Here is a 14,444-nt window from a genome sequence, read left to right as displayed (position 1 = left end):
TGCGGCCCATCAAAGCCATTTATCCGGCCCCCGCTGCTGCAGCAGCTCCCTCCTCCTCCTTCATCCAGTGCACGCCTTCCAAAGCTTTGTTTATTTATAATGGTATTTTTATTATTCTTTTATTAATTATTAATTATTAAGGGGTGCTTTGCTAGTGTTTTTGATGCACAAAAGCAGAAGGGGGTTGGACTAAATAGCACAACGGGTCTCTTCCAACTCTTTGTTGTTGTTGTTATTATTATTATTATTGGCATAGTATAACACAGCAAATGAGATCTATATGCTGGATTTCAAATCACAAAATCACAAGTCGAAAGCTTCTCAAGCGTTTAGGACTCTGTGATATATTATTATTATTATTATTATTATTATTATTAATAATAATAATAATAATAATAATAATAATAATAACAATAACATTGAGGCTGGGTGGCCATCTATCAGGGGTGCTTTGTTTGTGCTTTTGGTGCACAAAGGCAGAAGGGGGTTGAACTAAATGGCCCATGGAGTCTCTTCCAACCCCTTTTATTATTTATATAATGATGATGATTATTATTATTACTGTAATTAACACTGAGGCTCTATTTGTTCCCATTTTGTTTTTTTACTTCAAAATATGATATGTGCAGTGTGCATATGAATTTGTTCATAGTTTTTTTTAAAAAAAAACTATAGTCCGGCCCTCCAACGGTCTGAGAGACCATGAACTGGCCCCCTGTTTAAAAAGTTTGGGGACCCCTGATCAAGAGTGTTGACCCAAACACCTGGATGGTGCCATATTAAAGCTACCTTTCATTATAATGCTATGGAGAAGAGAGAACAGCCACAGGTCAGATTTGTTTTAAATCTTGTCAGAAGCAACTTGAGAACATACTGCAAGTCACTTTTGGTGTGAGTGAATTTGCTGTCTACAGAGACATTGCCCTGGGGACGCCCGGATGTGTTGCTGGAAGGCTTCTCTCATGTCTCTGCAAGCTATAGCTGACAGACGGGAGCTCACCCTGTCTGACGGATTCCAACCAGCAACCTTCAGGTCAGCAACCCAACCTTCAGGTCAGCAGTTCAGCCAGCACAAGGGTCTAATCCATTGTGCCACCGCAGCTCCTGGTCAGATGTATGCTTAGCATACAGAAGATTGCAATGGCAATTTCTGGTATCTCCAGATTCTTTGGCATTTTTAAAAGATGAATAGCATTTGTTTACTACATTTTTATTTACCACATATGCCAAATGTTCAAGCTAGATTCAGAAAAGGAAGAGGGACCAGGGATCATATTGCAAACATATGTAAGATAATAGAGTGCACAAAAACATTTATAGAGAAAACCAGTCTTTGCTTTAAAGATGATTGTGTAGAGTTCATGAAAAACTATGGATTGCTCTTAAAGAAATGAGTATGGCACATTTCATTGTCCTAATATGTAGCCTGTACTCAGGACAACACACCACCATTAAAACAGAATATAGAACAGGGGTCCCAAGCTAAGGCCAGCAAGCTGGATGAGGTCACCCCCCCCCCTTAAACTTTAGACCTAGAATCACCCTTGGTCTGAAATGTCTTGAAGGCATGCAACAACAATCCTAATTAACTTGACTATCTCATCAGCCCAGACTTCCCATTGAAATATAGGTAAAATTATGTTGGTTAAAGCTGTTCTTCATTTTAGATATTGTGTTGTTCTTTTATATATTTTTGCACTACAAATAAGATATGTGCAGTAATCCTTGAGCTAAGAAACTCACTTGATGATGTTTGACCAGTTACTTTTTCTCAGCTTGACCTATTTCACAGGGTTGTTGTGATGATAAAATGTAGAGGAAAAAATCCATATATGCTGCCTTGAAGTCATTGGTGGAAAGACAGGATACAAATGTGACTGATAAATATGATCAAAATCTGACAAAAATCCATCATCCTACTGCATCTTTTTGTATCTTTTTCTGTTCTTCGCTATATTAGAATGAGCCACAGTGGCGCAGTGGGTTAAACTATTGTGCTGGCTAGACTGCTGACCTGAAGGTTGGATTGCTGACCTGAAGGTTGCTGGTTCGAATCCGCAAGATGGAGTAAGCTCCCATCTGTCAGCTATAGCTTGCAGGGACATAAGAGAAACCTCCCAGCAACACATCCAGGAGTCCCATGGGCAATGTTTCAGTAGACGGCCAATTATCTCACACCAGAAGTGGCTTGCAGTATGTTCTCAAATTGCTTCTGACAAGATAAAAAAAACCTGTATTTGAGAGACTTTACCTTAAAGAAATAATTTAAATAAAAACTATAGAAAAATATGAAGATTATAACTAACATAGAAGTGGGAACAAAATGAAAGAGAGAATTTCAAGGACAAACATAAGTAAAGATTAACAGTATTTGTTCACGGAGGTTCAGGAGTGTTCCATGAAACAATAGATTAGTTTTACAATTACTTGTTAGAGTTAAGCAAACTGATATTTGAAATTACCTTTGTGTCAAGGAGAAGAATGTAGGACATCAATACAGGGATTTGTTTAATAGAGAAGTCAATAAATGACATTTCAAATGATTTTTTTTCTCTTTTGGTTTCACTATATATTAACAGAGTACAATGGGGCCAACTTTCAGTATGTATAAATCACACTTGTTTGAACAAGAATTAAGGATCTGCATTTAATTATCTCCTATGGAAATGAGCATTTAAAGTGCTTAATATTTGCTGGATGAGCTCAGAAAAAAACTGGTGTCCATTTGAAGCTAAGAGCTTGTATAGATTTCATTTCACTTTTGGAAAGGATTCTTTAAAGTGGTATGTAACATGACTTCCTTCCAGATTAAGTTTTACTCATTACTCAGATAGCAATATGACAAAATATGCAGAAAATATAAGTATTCTTTTGTTGGGCATGTATTGAAGGACTGCAATGCTGGGGTCATCCTAAATCTCTGTGGGCTAGATAGCTTATTTTTTTTTATCTGGAAAGATATTCTAGTAATTTCTAATCACTTGTTTGGCACTTTTGAGACACAAGGAAGCTAACAACATTATCAAAAACCAACCAATCATTCAAACGGCTTTGGGCCAAGATATCTTAAATACTTTCTTTAAAAGCCTAACAAAAATTGAGTTCAGAAATCCTATTGGACATCTTATTACAATGCCTCAACGTCAATATTTCTCCTAGGGTAGAGAAAGTTGGTTGCATTTCTATTGAATTTTCAGTGGTAGCCATTGATTTTTAATTTTTAATTAATAATAATAATAATCATCATCATCATCATCATTTAATTACTTATTAATCGCCCTCCATCCACGATGCTCTAGGCGATTTACAAGATAAAATTGTAAAGCACAAAAATACATACATACAAATATTAATAAAATTAACATAGATTAAAATAATAATAATAATAATAATAATAATAATAATAATAATAATAATAATAATAATATCTTTATTTATATCCTGCTTTTCTCCCTCACGGGACCCAAAACGGCTTACAACATATTAAAATCACATAAACAACAATCAGAGTACATCAATAATATAAGCATAACAGGATAAACAGATTAAGAAAAACAACTACAGTATACATTCAAGTTCATGAGGCATCATATCGAGAAATATATTGCACTCTACTCCAGTCCATAACATATGATATTCCTGTCATTCCTGATTAATTTTCTTCCCTAAATGCCTGTTTAAACAGGAAGGTTTTTAGTTGGCTCTTGAAAGAGACAGACCTAGTGAGCCAAAAACGTGATTAATAAGCATTTAACAGGTATTTTGATTGATACTAACAACAAAATAAAGCAATTTAATCAGATCTGTAGTGGAACTAGAGTACACTAATTGCCAGTAGTGGAGTCTGCTGAGAACTCTGTGAAATGCAAGAATGGTCTGCAGTATTTCTGTATGAAGTCAAAGTGACTACAAGATAAGCTGCCTTGCAAATATTCGCAACTGTGGTAACTAATGATAATCCTATCTTCTTAGCTTTGCTATGCTAATATAGCACATGAAGTGGGATAAAATGTCTCTTGCTGACAGAGTCCTAAACAAAGGCAATCAAACCTGCTGATAAACTCCAGTCAAATTGTCTCAGACTGAAGAATTCCTTTGAAGTCCTTTTATTGGACCAAGGACTTTCAGGTCAATAGAAGAGTGTCATAGGAGACTGGAATGTTTTCTTACAAGTTTTCAAATGTTTCCTTGTTTGCCACAGGGTTTTTTTTTAACCTCATTCAGTTTTTTCACACAGTCTTTCTGCCCAGCATAGGGAAAAAAATTATGTATTATCATTAAAAACTTAAGAACGTTTTTATGGTCAGTTACTTCTCCTTCATGAATGATCAAGGGTACCCGTCTATCTAATGTAGTTTAGCTTGTCTTTGGACACAAATATAGACAGTACATCTTGCATATAATACCTCAACATGGAAGTCAATCCATGGCACAATAAACAATATACTATTGAAATAAGAACTATTACTTAACTTAAAAAAACCTGGAATTTCAGACAGGAAACAGTCAGGGCCAGCTAATGCCTCCCAACAAAGGATCCCCCAGGCAGGAAGCAGGCAGTCTTTGAAGTTGCAAGGCCATTCAATACTAATCAAGGTGGCCAATTGTAACATTCATACTTTTCTCAAACAGACAAAGAGTTCTTTCTCCCGCCCTGGACATTCCACCCATATATAAACCTCACTTGCCTAGTTTCCAATATACCTCACAACCTCTGAGGATGCCTGCCATAGATGTGGGTGAAATGTCAGGAGAGAATACTTCTGGAACACTGCCATACAGCCCAGAAAACTCACAACAGCCCTATTATTTAACATTTGCTTTGAATTTCATCTAGTCCAGACAGTGATATGCCAGACAAAGCATAACAAAGTACCCTGAGACTAGAATGCATCAAAACAAGCCATTTAATCCAAACCAAACCCATGCTGGTGGCGGGATGGAATCCAAATAGTCCATCCAAATCGCTTTGGCCCTGCTGAACCTTATCATCCATGTTGCCACTGCCAGATGGGCACAGAGTACAGCAGGTACACCTGGCCATCACAAGATGCCTCATGCTGACGTCAGCAGAGGTGTTTGCATGACAAGAAAGATGAGGAAAGAGCAATCCTTCTCTTTTAATCTGGTCACACAGGTGCCTCTTTTTGTCAGCACAGGGCTCCGGTGATAGCCAGAAACCTGCATGGAGTTTTGTGACAGTCTGGCAGTGGTGGTAGCAGTGACATGGGCCTAATTCGTCCTTTTTACATGTACTAATGAGTGCAGAGAAAGGGAGATGGTGTCAGTGAGCCATATGGACAGAAGACTGATTCTTGTTGGGGCAGGCCACGCTGTCCACACTATGTCAAAGCCATGGAGTTGCTCCAAAGTTTTAGCCAAACTCGGGAACATCCCTGACTTTTCTGAAAGTGAGACTGAGATAAGTACCAGAAGTGATAGGCCATTACAAAGATAGCCAGGAGTGACTATATGAGAATGGGCTATTAAGCTCTTGCAGACAAGCCCTGAGATGCAGAAACGGATATCTCTGACTTTCTACTCAATCATGGAACACATGCATGGTGAATGCATGCCTTGAGTGAGCTAAAATGACAAGTTGGCACAGACCTCCCCCTTGGTATAAATACTTGGTAAATACTTGGTCATATAAGAGGGGAGAAGAGAGATCTGGAAATGGGGTTATCATGCCCTAGGATCCTCCGAGGCATTAGTTCTAAATCAAGCCCTGTGTTCAAACCTTAAAAATGTAGACTATTTCAGTGGTGTATTTCATTATGTTATGTATAGTTAGTGCCTCATTTGGCCCAACAAATTTATTTATTTATTTATTTTTCAAACTTATATGCCGCCACTCCCCTAGGGCTCGGAGCGGCTTACAAGAACCGGCTAGAATCAACAGTTTAAAGAACATCTTAAAAACATCTTTAAAAACATCTTAAAAACATCCTAAAAGCACCTTTTAATGAGATTGGAATCTCTTTTACAAAAGAAAAGTATGTAGCAAGGGGAAAAAAAATTAAAAATGGGGGGAAAGGATGCCATCTGTGTACAAAGTTCTCAGCTCCCCCCCCCCCCCCCAAGTAAGCTGATTAGGGGCAATCAGCTCCCTTCCCAGCTGCTTAAATTCTCCTGCTGAGAATGAGTTTGCTTTAGGAGATGGAAGAAAAGTATTTGCTGAGCAGAAAGTGGAGGTGGCCTGAAGGAGCAGCATGAAGAAAAAATAACAAGCACCACCAAAACATTTCAAGCACACCGATTATTCTAGGCTCTTAACATGGTGATTTAAATGGCTTTACATTTACTGACAAGGATTTCAAGAGGCTTGGTATTTGCATACCTGAGCAGAAAAGGCTTTTTTTCTGGTGAAGGGATCTGAAAACTCCCAGCTAAGCTGCAGCGTAATCAAGTTATTTCATAAAACATGGACTCATGACAGATGGCCACACAGCCTTTTGAAAAAAACCTCAGAGATGGAGACTCCATTACGCTCCGAAGCAGCATATTCCACTTACTACCAACATTCTTTTAAATGTTTAGGTGGAATCTCTTTTCCTGTAGTTTGAATCCATTACTCCATATTCTCATTTCTGGGGAAGGCAAAAACAAGCTGGCTCCATTTACAGTATGACATTCTGCAAATATTTTACTATATGGAAAATTATTAGTTTATTGTTGATTTTACCTCGCCTGACCATGCTGACAGTGATTATATTACCTTAACTTATTGTAGAGCCATATTTTCATATTTTTATACAAATTTTAACTGCCTGTTGTGTTATTTATGACGCTGATTGGTTTTGTTTTATTCAAGGTTGTTTTATTTGCTATTTTTAACTGTTAGTTTTAATTGCTTGTTTTGTTTCTGTTTTATTTGTCCTTGCACATCCATCTTTGTTTTTGGAAGCTGCCCTGAGTCTGTTTTGAGAGAGAAGGTGGCTTAAAAATAAATTATTATTATTATTATTATTATTATTATTATTATTATTATTATTATTAATTATGTCTATCACGTCACCTCTGATTCTTTCCTTCTCCAGGCTAAACATATCCAGCTCCCTAAGCTGCCCCTCAGAGGGAATGGTTTCTTGATCTTATACTATTTTGGTCATTTTTCTCTATAAACACATTCCAGGTTATCAATATCCTTCTTGAATTAGACACAGTATTCCAGATGAGGTCTGGCGGGGCACCATTACTTCCCTTGATCTAGACACTATACTTTTTTTTTTAAATGCAGCACAAAATTCCATTGTCTTTTTTGCTGCAGCATCACACTGCTGATGTTCAGCTTATATATATATATATATATATATATATATATATATATATATATATATATAGAGTGTGTTATTCCCATGAAGTAAACAACAAAACCACTGAACCAAGTCATATCAAGTTTGGCCATAAAAGATATAGTCATCCAATCTATGTATTTCCATCGAATAAACAAAGAAATATAAAGTCCATTTAAAAAAAATGCCAAAAACACAAAGCAGGGGGGCAGGGAGAGATGGCCCCACCCACAATGGCACCCGGGGGACAGGCAGGGTTCACTTAGGCCTCTGAAAACAGGAGAATTCCAGATAGTAAACAATCAGGGCCAGCTAACACCTCCCAAAGGCAAAGAAGGTATTGAGCAATTCTGCCTTTCCTCTGCTCTGTTAACATTTCGTCCTCACTTGTATGCAGTGGTTGTATGCTGTGGTTTCTTTATGTTTAACTTCTCTAGCAAGCCTAAGCTCATTTATGCTTTAGCTTTTCTACTTTCTCCATACATGTGCTAGTTATTTCTTTGGTGTTCCATTTCTTGTACATATCACATTTAAATCTTAGTTCAGTTGAAATTTCTTTAGCCACACACACTGATTTGTTTAGATACATCCCATTTTTCCTCCTCGTTGGACACATTCGCAATAGAGCCTGCAATACTGACATATTGTAGGCACTACTGCAAACATGTCCAATGAGGAGGGAAAATGGGATGTGTCTAAACCAGTGCTTCTCAACCTGTGTTTTGGCCTACCACTCAGAAATCCCAGCCAGTTTACCAGCTGTTAGGATTTCTGGGAGTTGAAGGCCAAAACATCTGGGGACCCACAGGTTGAAAACCACTGGTCTAAACAAATCAGGATGGACACTCCCATCAGTCATGAATTCCTTTCTCTTTAAGTATTCCTAACCATGGGATCATGCTCAGTATGTCTTGGAGTTTCCTGAAATCAGTGTTCTTAAAATCTAGAATGTGTGTTTGATTAGGCTTAGTGTTCCCTTTCCACCATATAACAAACCCCGAGATAACATGGTCACTACTACTTAAGGATCCTGCCATTTCCCCTCCATTAATCAGGTCATCACTGTTGGTTAGGATCCGATCCAAAATATCCCATCCCCTTGTGGCCTTTTCCACCTTCTGGACCATGTAATTGTCTGCAAAGCAAGTGAGATTTTTGTTGGGTTTTATATTCTTAGCAGAATTTAACTTCTAACAATACCAGGATAGTTCAAATCTCCCATTACTCTGATATCATTTTTCTAAATGTTGGATTCCAGAAAGGCATAATACAAGTTCTCAGTTTGACTTGTAGATCTCCCCACAATGACATCCCTGTTGGTTGTTTCTTTCTCCTCTATTTTTTTACCCAGATACTCTCAACTTGGCTTCCAAGAATTAGGTCATGAGGCTCTTTACAGGTGTGAAAATCCTTGACATATAATGCTATTCCTCCTCCTCTCCTGTTTGCTCTATTTTTCCAAAATAGATTATATTCCTCTATGACCACATTCTAATCATGATACTAACCCACCAGGTTTCAGTGATGCCCAATAGATTTGTTACAGTTCTATCTTGACTGTCTAGCAAATGCTGCTGGGGTCGCGTACAGCGCTACATAAAAAATACTGAAAAACAAAGCAGAAAGATCACACCAGACACTGTATCATTCAAAGGCCTAATAAGCAAAAGTTCTTTAGGGTTTCTATGGGTGGTAAGGAGTCCCCGGTGGCACAGCGGATTAAACCGCTGAGCTGTTGAACTTGCTGATTAAAAGGTCGGTGGTTCGAATCCAGGGAGTGGGGTGAGTGCCCACTGTTTGCCCCAGCTTCTGCCAACCTAGCAGTTCGAAAACATGCAAATGTGAGTAGATCAACAGGTAACACCCAGTCAGGAAGGTAACGGCGCTACATGCAGACATGCCGGCCACATGACCTTGGAGGTGTCTACGGACAATACCGGCTCTTCGGCTTAGAAATGGAGATGAGCACACCAAAGTCGGACACAACTAGACTTAATGTCAGAGGAAACCTTTCCTATGGGTGGTAAAAACAAGAGGGCATGCAACTAGAATAATAATAGGAACAGAACTCACATTCTTTTAAAAATAACCGTATTTTGTTGTTTCTAAGTTTACATAACTGGAAGGGAGATGTATGAGAATTATATAAAACACGAAGTATTCAATTCCAGTAAAAATCCCTAGAAAAATCCTTTTGAGAAATAATCTTAAATCATGACTATAAAAACATTAACTGCTACACCAATAAAGGTAATGCGATTCTTAGGTATAGTACTTTTGAATGTAACTTCAGTGAATCATTGTTACTTACAGAGTAAACAGAGGTTACTACTTTGCTTGTAACACATTAATTCCTAGCCTGGTGTCAGATTAGCGAGGCCAATGGCAGAGAAAAAGACCCTTTCTTCAAACAAGATAAGATGTAGAGAAGAAAGGAAGGAGGGAAATGGAAGATACAAAGGCTGATCGAATCACTGTTCAATTATTAGAAAGAAAGGTGGAAAGTTCAGCAGGAAACAGCATAAGTAAGGAGATCAGATAATGAAATAACATGGGTGAGGACTCTTTCACACTCTTCTGCCCACTAGACAGCTATTTAGGTGGCATTTGCTCCATATAACACAATACAAATAATGGGTCATTTATACAATAGCCTCAGGTTTTCATTCTTGAGTTCTTCTGAGTATCTGATGTAGGGAATCAGATGCAAAGAAAGAAAGCCTGACAGCACTTACTTCACTCGTATGCTATTACAGACCCTGTTATCTGTTGTATTGTGTAGAAACACCCCAACTGAAAATGGTGCTATATGCCCATATATTTATTCTGGTGTAGGAAGTGGAATCTGCTTGAGGAACATTTTTTCTAATTGATGTCTAACTTTCAAAGTACTTCATTAGTTGATAGGGAGCAAAATCTTGGGAGAAATTATTTCCAAGTGTAGTAACCACTAGGTGGTGGTGTTTGATCATCTATCTATACACATAATAAAAGTGAAAAATGTGTATGTGTGTATGTGGAGGAGGTGTCCACTTAGACAGCCTCCCGCCTCCACAAAGAGCTATAGTTCCCACTGAGCAAGAAACACCCATGGCCCTCCCTCCACTGACATGCAGGTTATAGTGTGCACCATGAAGACATAGCCCAAACCCTGCCCATGTCCTCCAGAAACTCCTCCAGAAACACCATCAAGTGAAGGCTTTCACACGGTGACAATTTCATCCTAGATGTTGTTTTTCCTCCAGAATGGACATCCCAGGGTTCCTTAATTTGCATGACACCATCCACTGCCTCTCCCTTAACCCTTTCCTATGGCACACAGTTAACAGAGGAATTGATTGGTAACTGAACAAGAGGTTTAGGGGGAATTCTTCATGATTTACAAGAGTTGTACTTGACCTACATCCAGAGAGCACTGTTCACACAACCAATGATGTATCTGGACCAAACTTGCCATGGATAATGGGCCCTGCAGCATCTTCACTGATACTGTGACCCCCCACCATCAATGGACCGGGATCACACTTGGCACAGAGAAGCCCCATGACCAACTGAACATACTGCAGCGGTTTATGGGAATTTACCTTGATTTTGACACTTGTAGTTCACCCTTATCCAGAGAGCCCTGAACCCAGCTAACAACGGATCTGGACCAAACAGACCCAATTTGGCCAACTGTGAATACTAGCAGGGTTTGGGGGTGATTGCCCGGGAATCTGGAAGTTGTAGTTTACCCTTATCCAGACAGCACTGAACCCAGCCAATGGCAGATCTGGACCAAACTTCAGTGATATTACCTAACAACCCAAAACAAACAATGCCTTTTTCTAATAACTCGGGCATGGCTGGGTCCCTAAGCTAGTATAAAATATTTTTCTTTTAGATGTTTTTCATGTCCTAATCTATACCATAGAGTTTATAATACTATAGCAGACATGGGCAAACTGGCCCTCCAGGTGTTTTGGACTTCATCTCCCACAATTCCTAACAGCCTACCAGCTGTTAGGAATTGTGAAAGTTGAAATCCAAAACATGTGGAGGGACGAAGTTTGCCCATGCCTGCACTATAGATTAAATCCTGGGCTTCATCTACACTGCCCTATAATGCAGTTTGCATTATATGGTCAGTGTAGAGAAGGCATGGGCAAACTTTGGCCCTCCCTCTAGGTGTTTTGGACTTCAACTCCCTAATTCAGTCCCTAACAGCCATTGTGGGAGTTGAACTCCAAAACACCTGGAGGGCCGAAGAAAACCCATGCCTGGTGTAGAGTCTACACTAACCATATAATGCAATTTCAAACTTGCTGTCCTTCCGTCGGCAGGCTAAAACTTTTTTATTTAGACAAGATTTTAAAGATCAAGCTGTTTAAGATCAATTCAGGGGGTTCTGTGGTTTTTAATTTTAAATTTGTTTTAATGATTTTTAATTGGGAATTTTAAAATGCTATTTATATTTAATCCTGTTTTAATGTTTGTATTTTTGTATGGCTATGCTGATGCTTTTATGTTAAGCTGCTTTGAGTCTCCTGAGGGGGAGATACAGCGGAGTATAAACAAATGTAATAATAACAACAAATTATAATAATAAATAAAACTTTATTTTTCACCCGCTTTCTTTCCCCAAGGGCTCAAAGCAGCTTCCAAAAAGAAAAGGCACACATTCAGTGCCCTGTGAAATGGCAAGATAAAACGAAACCAACAAGATAAAACAAAACAAAGAAACAAATAAACGGTTACAATACACAAATAAAACAACTTTGGCTAAAACTAGTAATCAGGCCTCATAAAATAGTCAAAATCTATTTAAAAATATAAAAATGTGGCTCTCAAATAAGTTATGGTAATCACTGTCAGCACTGTCAGATGACGTAGAATCAATGATGAACTAATCCTCTTCCTCTCCATAAGCTAATGTGCAAAAATAGTTTTTAGTTGGGTTACTGTGAGTTTTCTGGGCTGTATGGCCATGTCCCAGAAGCATTCTCTCCTGACGTTTCACCCACTTTTATGACAAGCATCCTCAGAGGTTGTGAGGCCTGTTAGAAACTAGGCAAGTGAGGTTTATACAGGGTGTTTGAAAAAGAACTCCCTATTCACCATTTAAATTAACTGGTGAATAGGGGGTTCTTTTTCAAACACCCTGCATATCTGTGGAAACTCCAGGGTGGGAGAAAGAACTCTTGTCTGTTTGAGGAAAGTGAATGTTGTAATTCACCACTTTTGATTGGCATTGAATGGCCTTTCAGCTTCAAAGCCTGGCTGCTTCCTGTCTGGGTGACTCCATTGTTAGGAGGTGATTAGCAGAACCTAATTGTTTCCTATCTGGAATTCCTCTGTTTTCTGAGTGTTGTTCTTTATTTACTGTCCTGATTTTAGAATTTTTAAAATACTGGTAGCCAGATTTTGTTCATTTTCATGGTTTCCTCTTTTCTGTTGAAATTGTCCACATGCTTGTGGATTTCAATGGCTTCTCTGTGTAGTCTGACATGGTGGTTGTTAGCGTGGTCCAGCATTTCTGTGTTCTCAGATAATATGCTGTGTCCAGGTTGGTTCACCAGGTGCTCTGCATTGGCCAACTTCTCTGATGGAGTTAGTCTGCAGTGCCTTTTATGTTCCTTGATTTGTGTTTGGGCAGTGCTGTGTTTGGTGGTCCCTATGTAAACTTGTTAATAGCTGCATGGTGTACAGTAGACTCCTGCAGAGGTGAGATGGTCCCTCTTGTCCTTTGCTGAACATAGCATTTGTTGGATTTTCTTGGTGTGTCTGTAGATAGCTTGTAGGTTGTGTTTCTTCATCAGCTTCCCTATGCCGTCAGTGGTTCCCTTGATGTATGGGAAGAACACTTTTCCTCTGGGTGGTTCTTTGTCTTACTCTTGTGGCTTGTTTCTTCTTGGCCCTTCTGATGTCTGTGGTGGGGTCTTTGTTGGCCTGTAGAGCCCGATTTAGGTGGTTCACCTCCTCCAAGGTGAACTGAAGTTAAGGCAATCACTGTCTGCATCGTCAGACGAGGTAGAATCCATGATGAACTAATCATCTTCCTCTCCATAAGCTAATCTGCAAAAATAGGTTTTTAGTTGTTTCTTAAAGTAGAGAAGAGAGGAGGCAATTCTAATTTCGGGGTGGGGGGAGTTCCAGAGGGAATCTGCATCATGGCAATGTAGATGAGGCCAGTAGGGATGCAACCCCTGAAGGAATGTCTTCAAAGTTCTAGGAAGGGGGGAAATGGCCGGCGATTGAGACCTCAATAAGGAAACACAAGCGGGAAGTGCCCTCATTCAAGATGGCGGAGAAGGAGACCGAATACTTCAAGGCGGGTCACCTGTTGAAGGCGAAACGGAGCACTCTGATTGGCGGAGGAAGCGTCAGTGAGGCGAACGGTGCCTTCACCCAAAATGGCGGAGGAGGAGGAGCCGGACCCTTTCGAGTCGGGTCACCTGTTGAAAGCTCCGTTGAGCGGCGTGATTGGCTCGGCCCGGGAGCCCGCGGTCTCCTTTCCCGTCTCGACGTCGATGGGAAAGGGTTAAAAAGCCGAGGCCGTGGGGGGCGGCAAGGTTTCCGCTCTCAATTTCTCCTCAGTTTCCTGACGGGGCCAGAGCTCCTCCCCTTCAGCCCGGCATGGAGGGGCGCGAGAGGCGGCGCGAGAGGGAGGAGGAGGAGGAGGAAAAGGAGGAAGCAGGAGCGGTAGTAGCAACGGCGTCGGGAGGAGGAGGCCAGGAGCCGGCGGGAGAGGCCAAGGCCGCGGAGGAGCCTCTGGACTGGACCTTCGTCGACATGGAGACGACGATGTCTCTGCAGGACCTGCCCGCGGCCCTCATCGCCTGCAACCTGCCGCTGGCCGTCTTCTTCCCCGACGGACCCTGCAGGGTGAGAGGCAAACACGCGTGCTTCCATAGGCCTGCCTGCCCCACGTTGGCATTTTGTGAAGCTGCAGAGGCGCTTCTCTTGCAAACTTGGGCCCTCCAAGTGGTTTGGACTTCAACTCCCGCAATTCCTAACAGCCTCAGGCCCCTTCCTTTTTTCCCTCAGCCTCTTGAAACACCTGGAGGGCCGAAGTTTGCCCATGCCTGATCTAGCCCAATCCTCAGCCATGCAGGGAGACCCTGTCAGAGCACCCTCAGGAGGAGATGGCTTTCTAGCTTCTGCTTAAAA

General features: G+C 40.3%; 1 protein-coding gene across 1 annotated transcript in view; it reads left to right on the top strand.

Annotated features, from left to right (window-relative positions):
* Positions 1 to 13,697: 13,697 nt before the first annotated feature.
* The window catches only part of rcan1 (regulator of calcineurin 1), a 67,338-nt gene continuing 66,591 nt past the window's right edge, over positions 13,698 to 14,444 (top strand). The window contains exon 1 of the mRNA XM_008107540.3: positions 13,698 to 14,159. Coding sequence (XP_008105747.1) covers positions 13,911 to 14,159 — 249 coding nt within the window. The 5' untranslated portion in view covers positions 13,698 to 13,910. The remainder of the gene's footprint in view (positions 14,160 to 14,444) is intronic.

The sequence above is a fragment of the Anolis carolinensis genome, chromosome 3, assembly GCF_035594765.1.
Source record: "Anolis carolinensis isolate JA03-04 chromosome 3, rAnoCar3.1.pri, whole genome shotgun sequence".
Taxonomy (NCBI): domain Eukaryota; kingdom Metazoa; phylum Chordata; class Lepidosauria; order Squamata; family Dactyloidae; genus Anolis; species Anolis carolinensis.
This window is presented reverse-complemented; position numbering and strand designations above follow the sequence as displayed.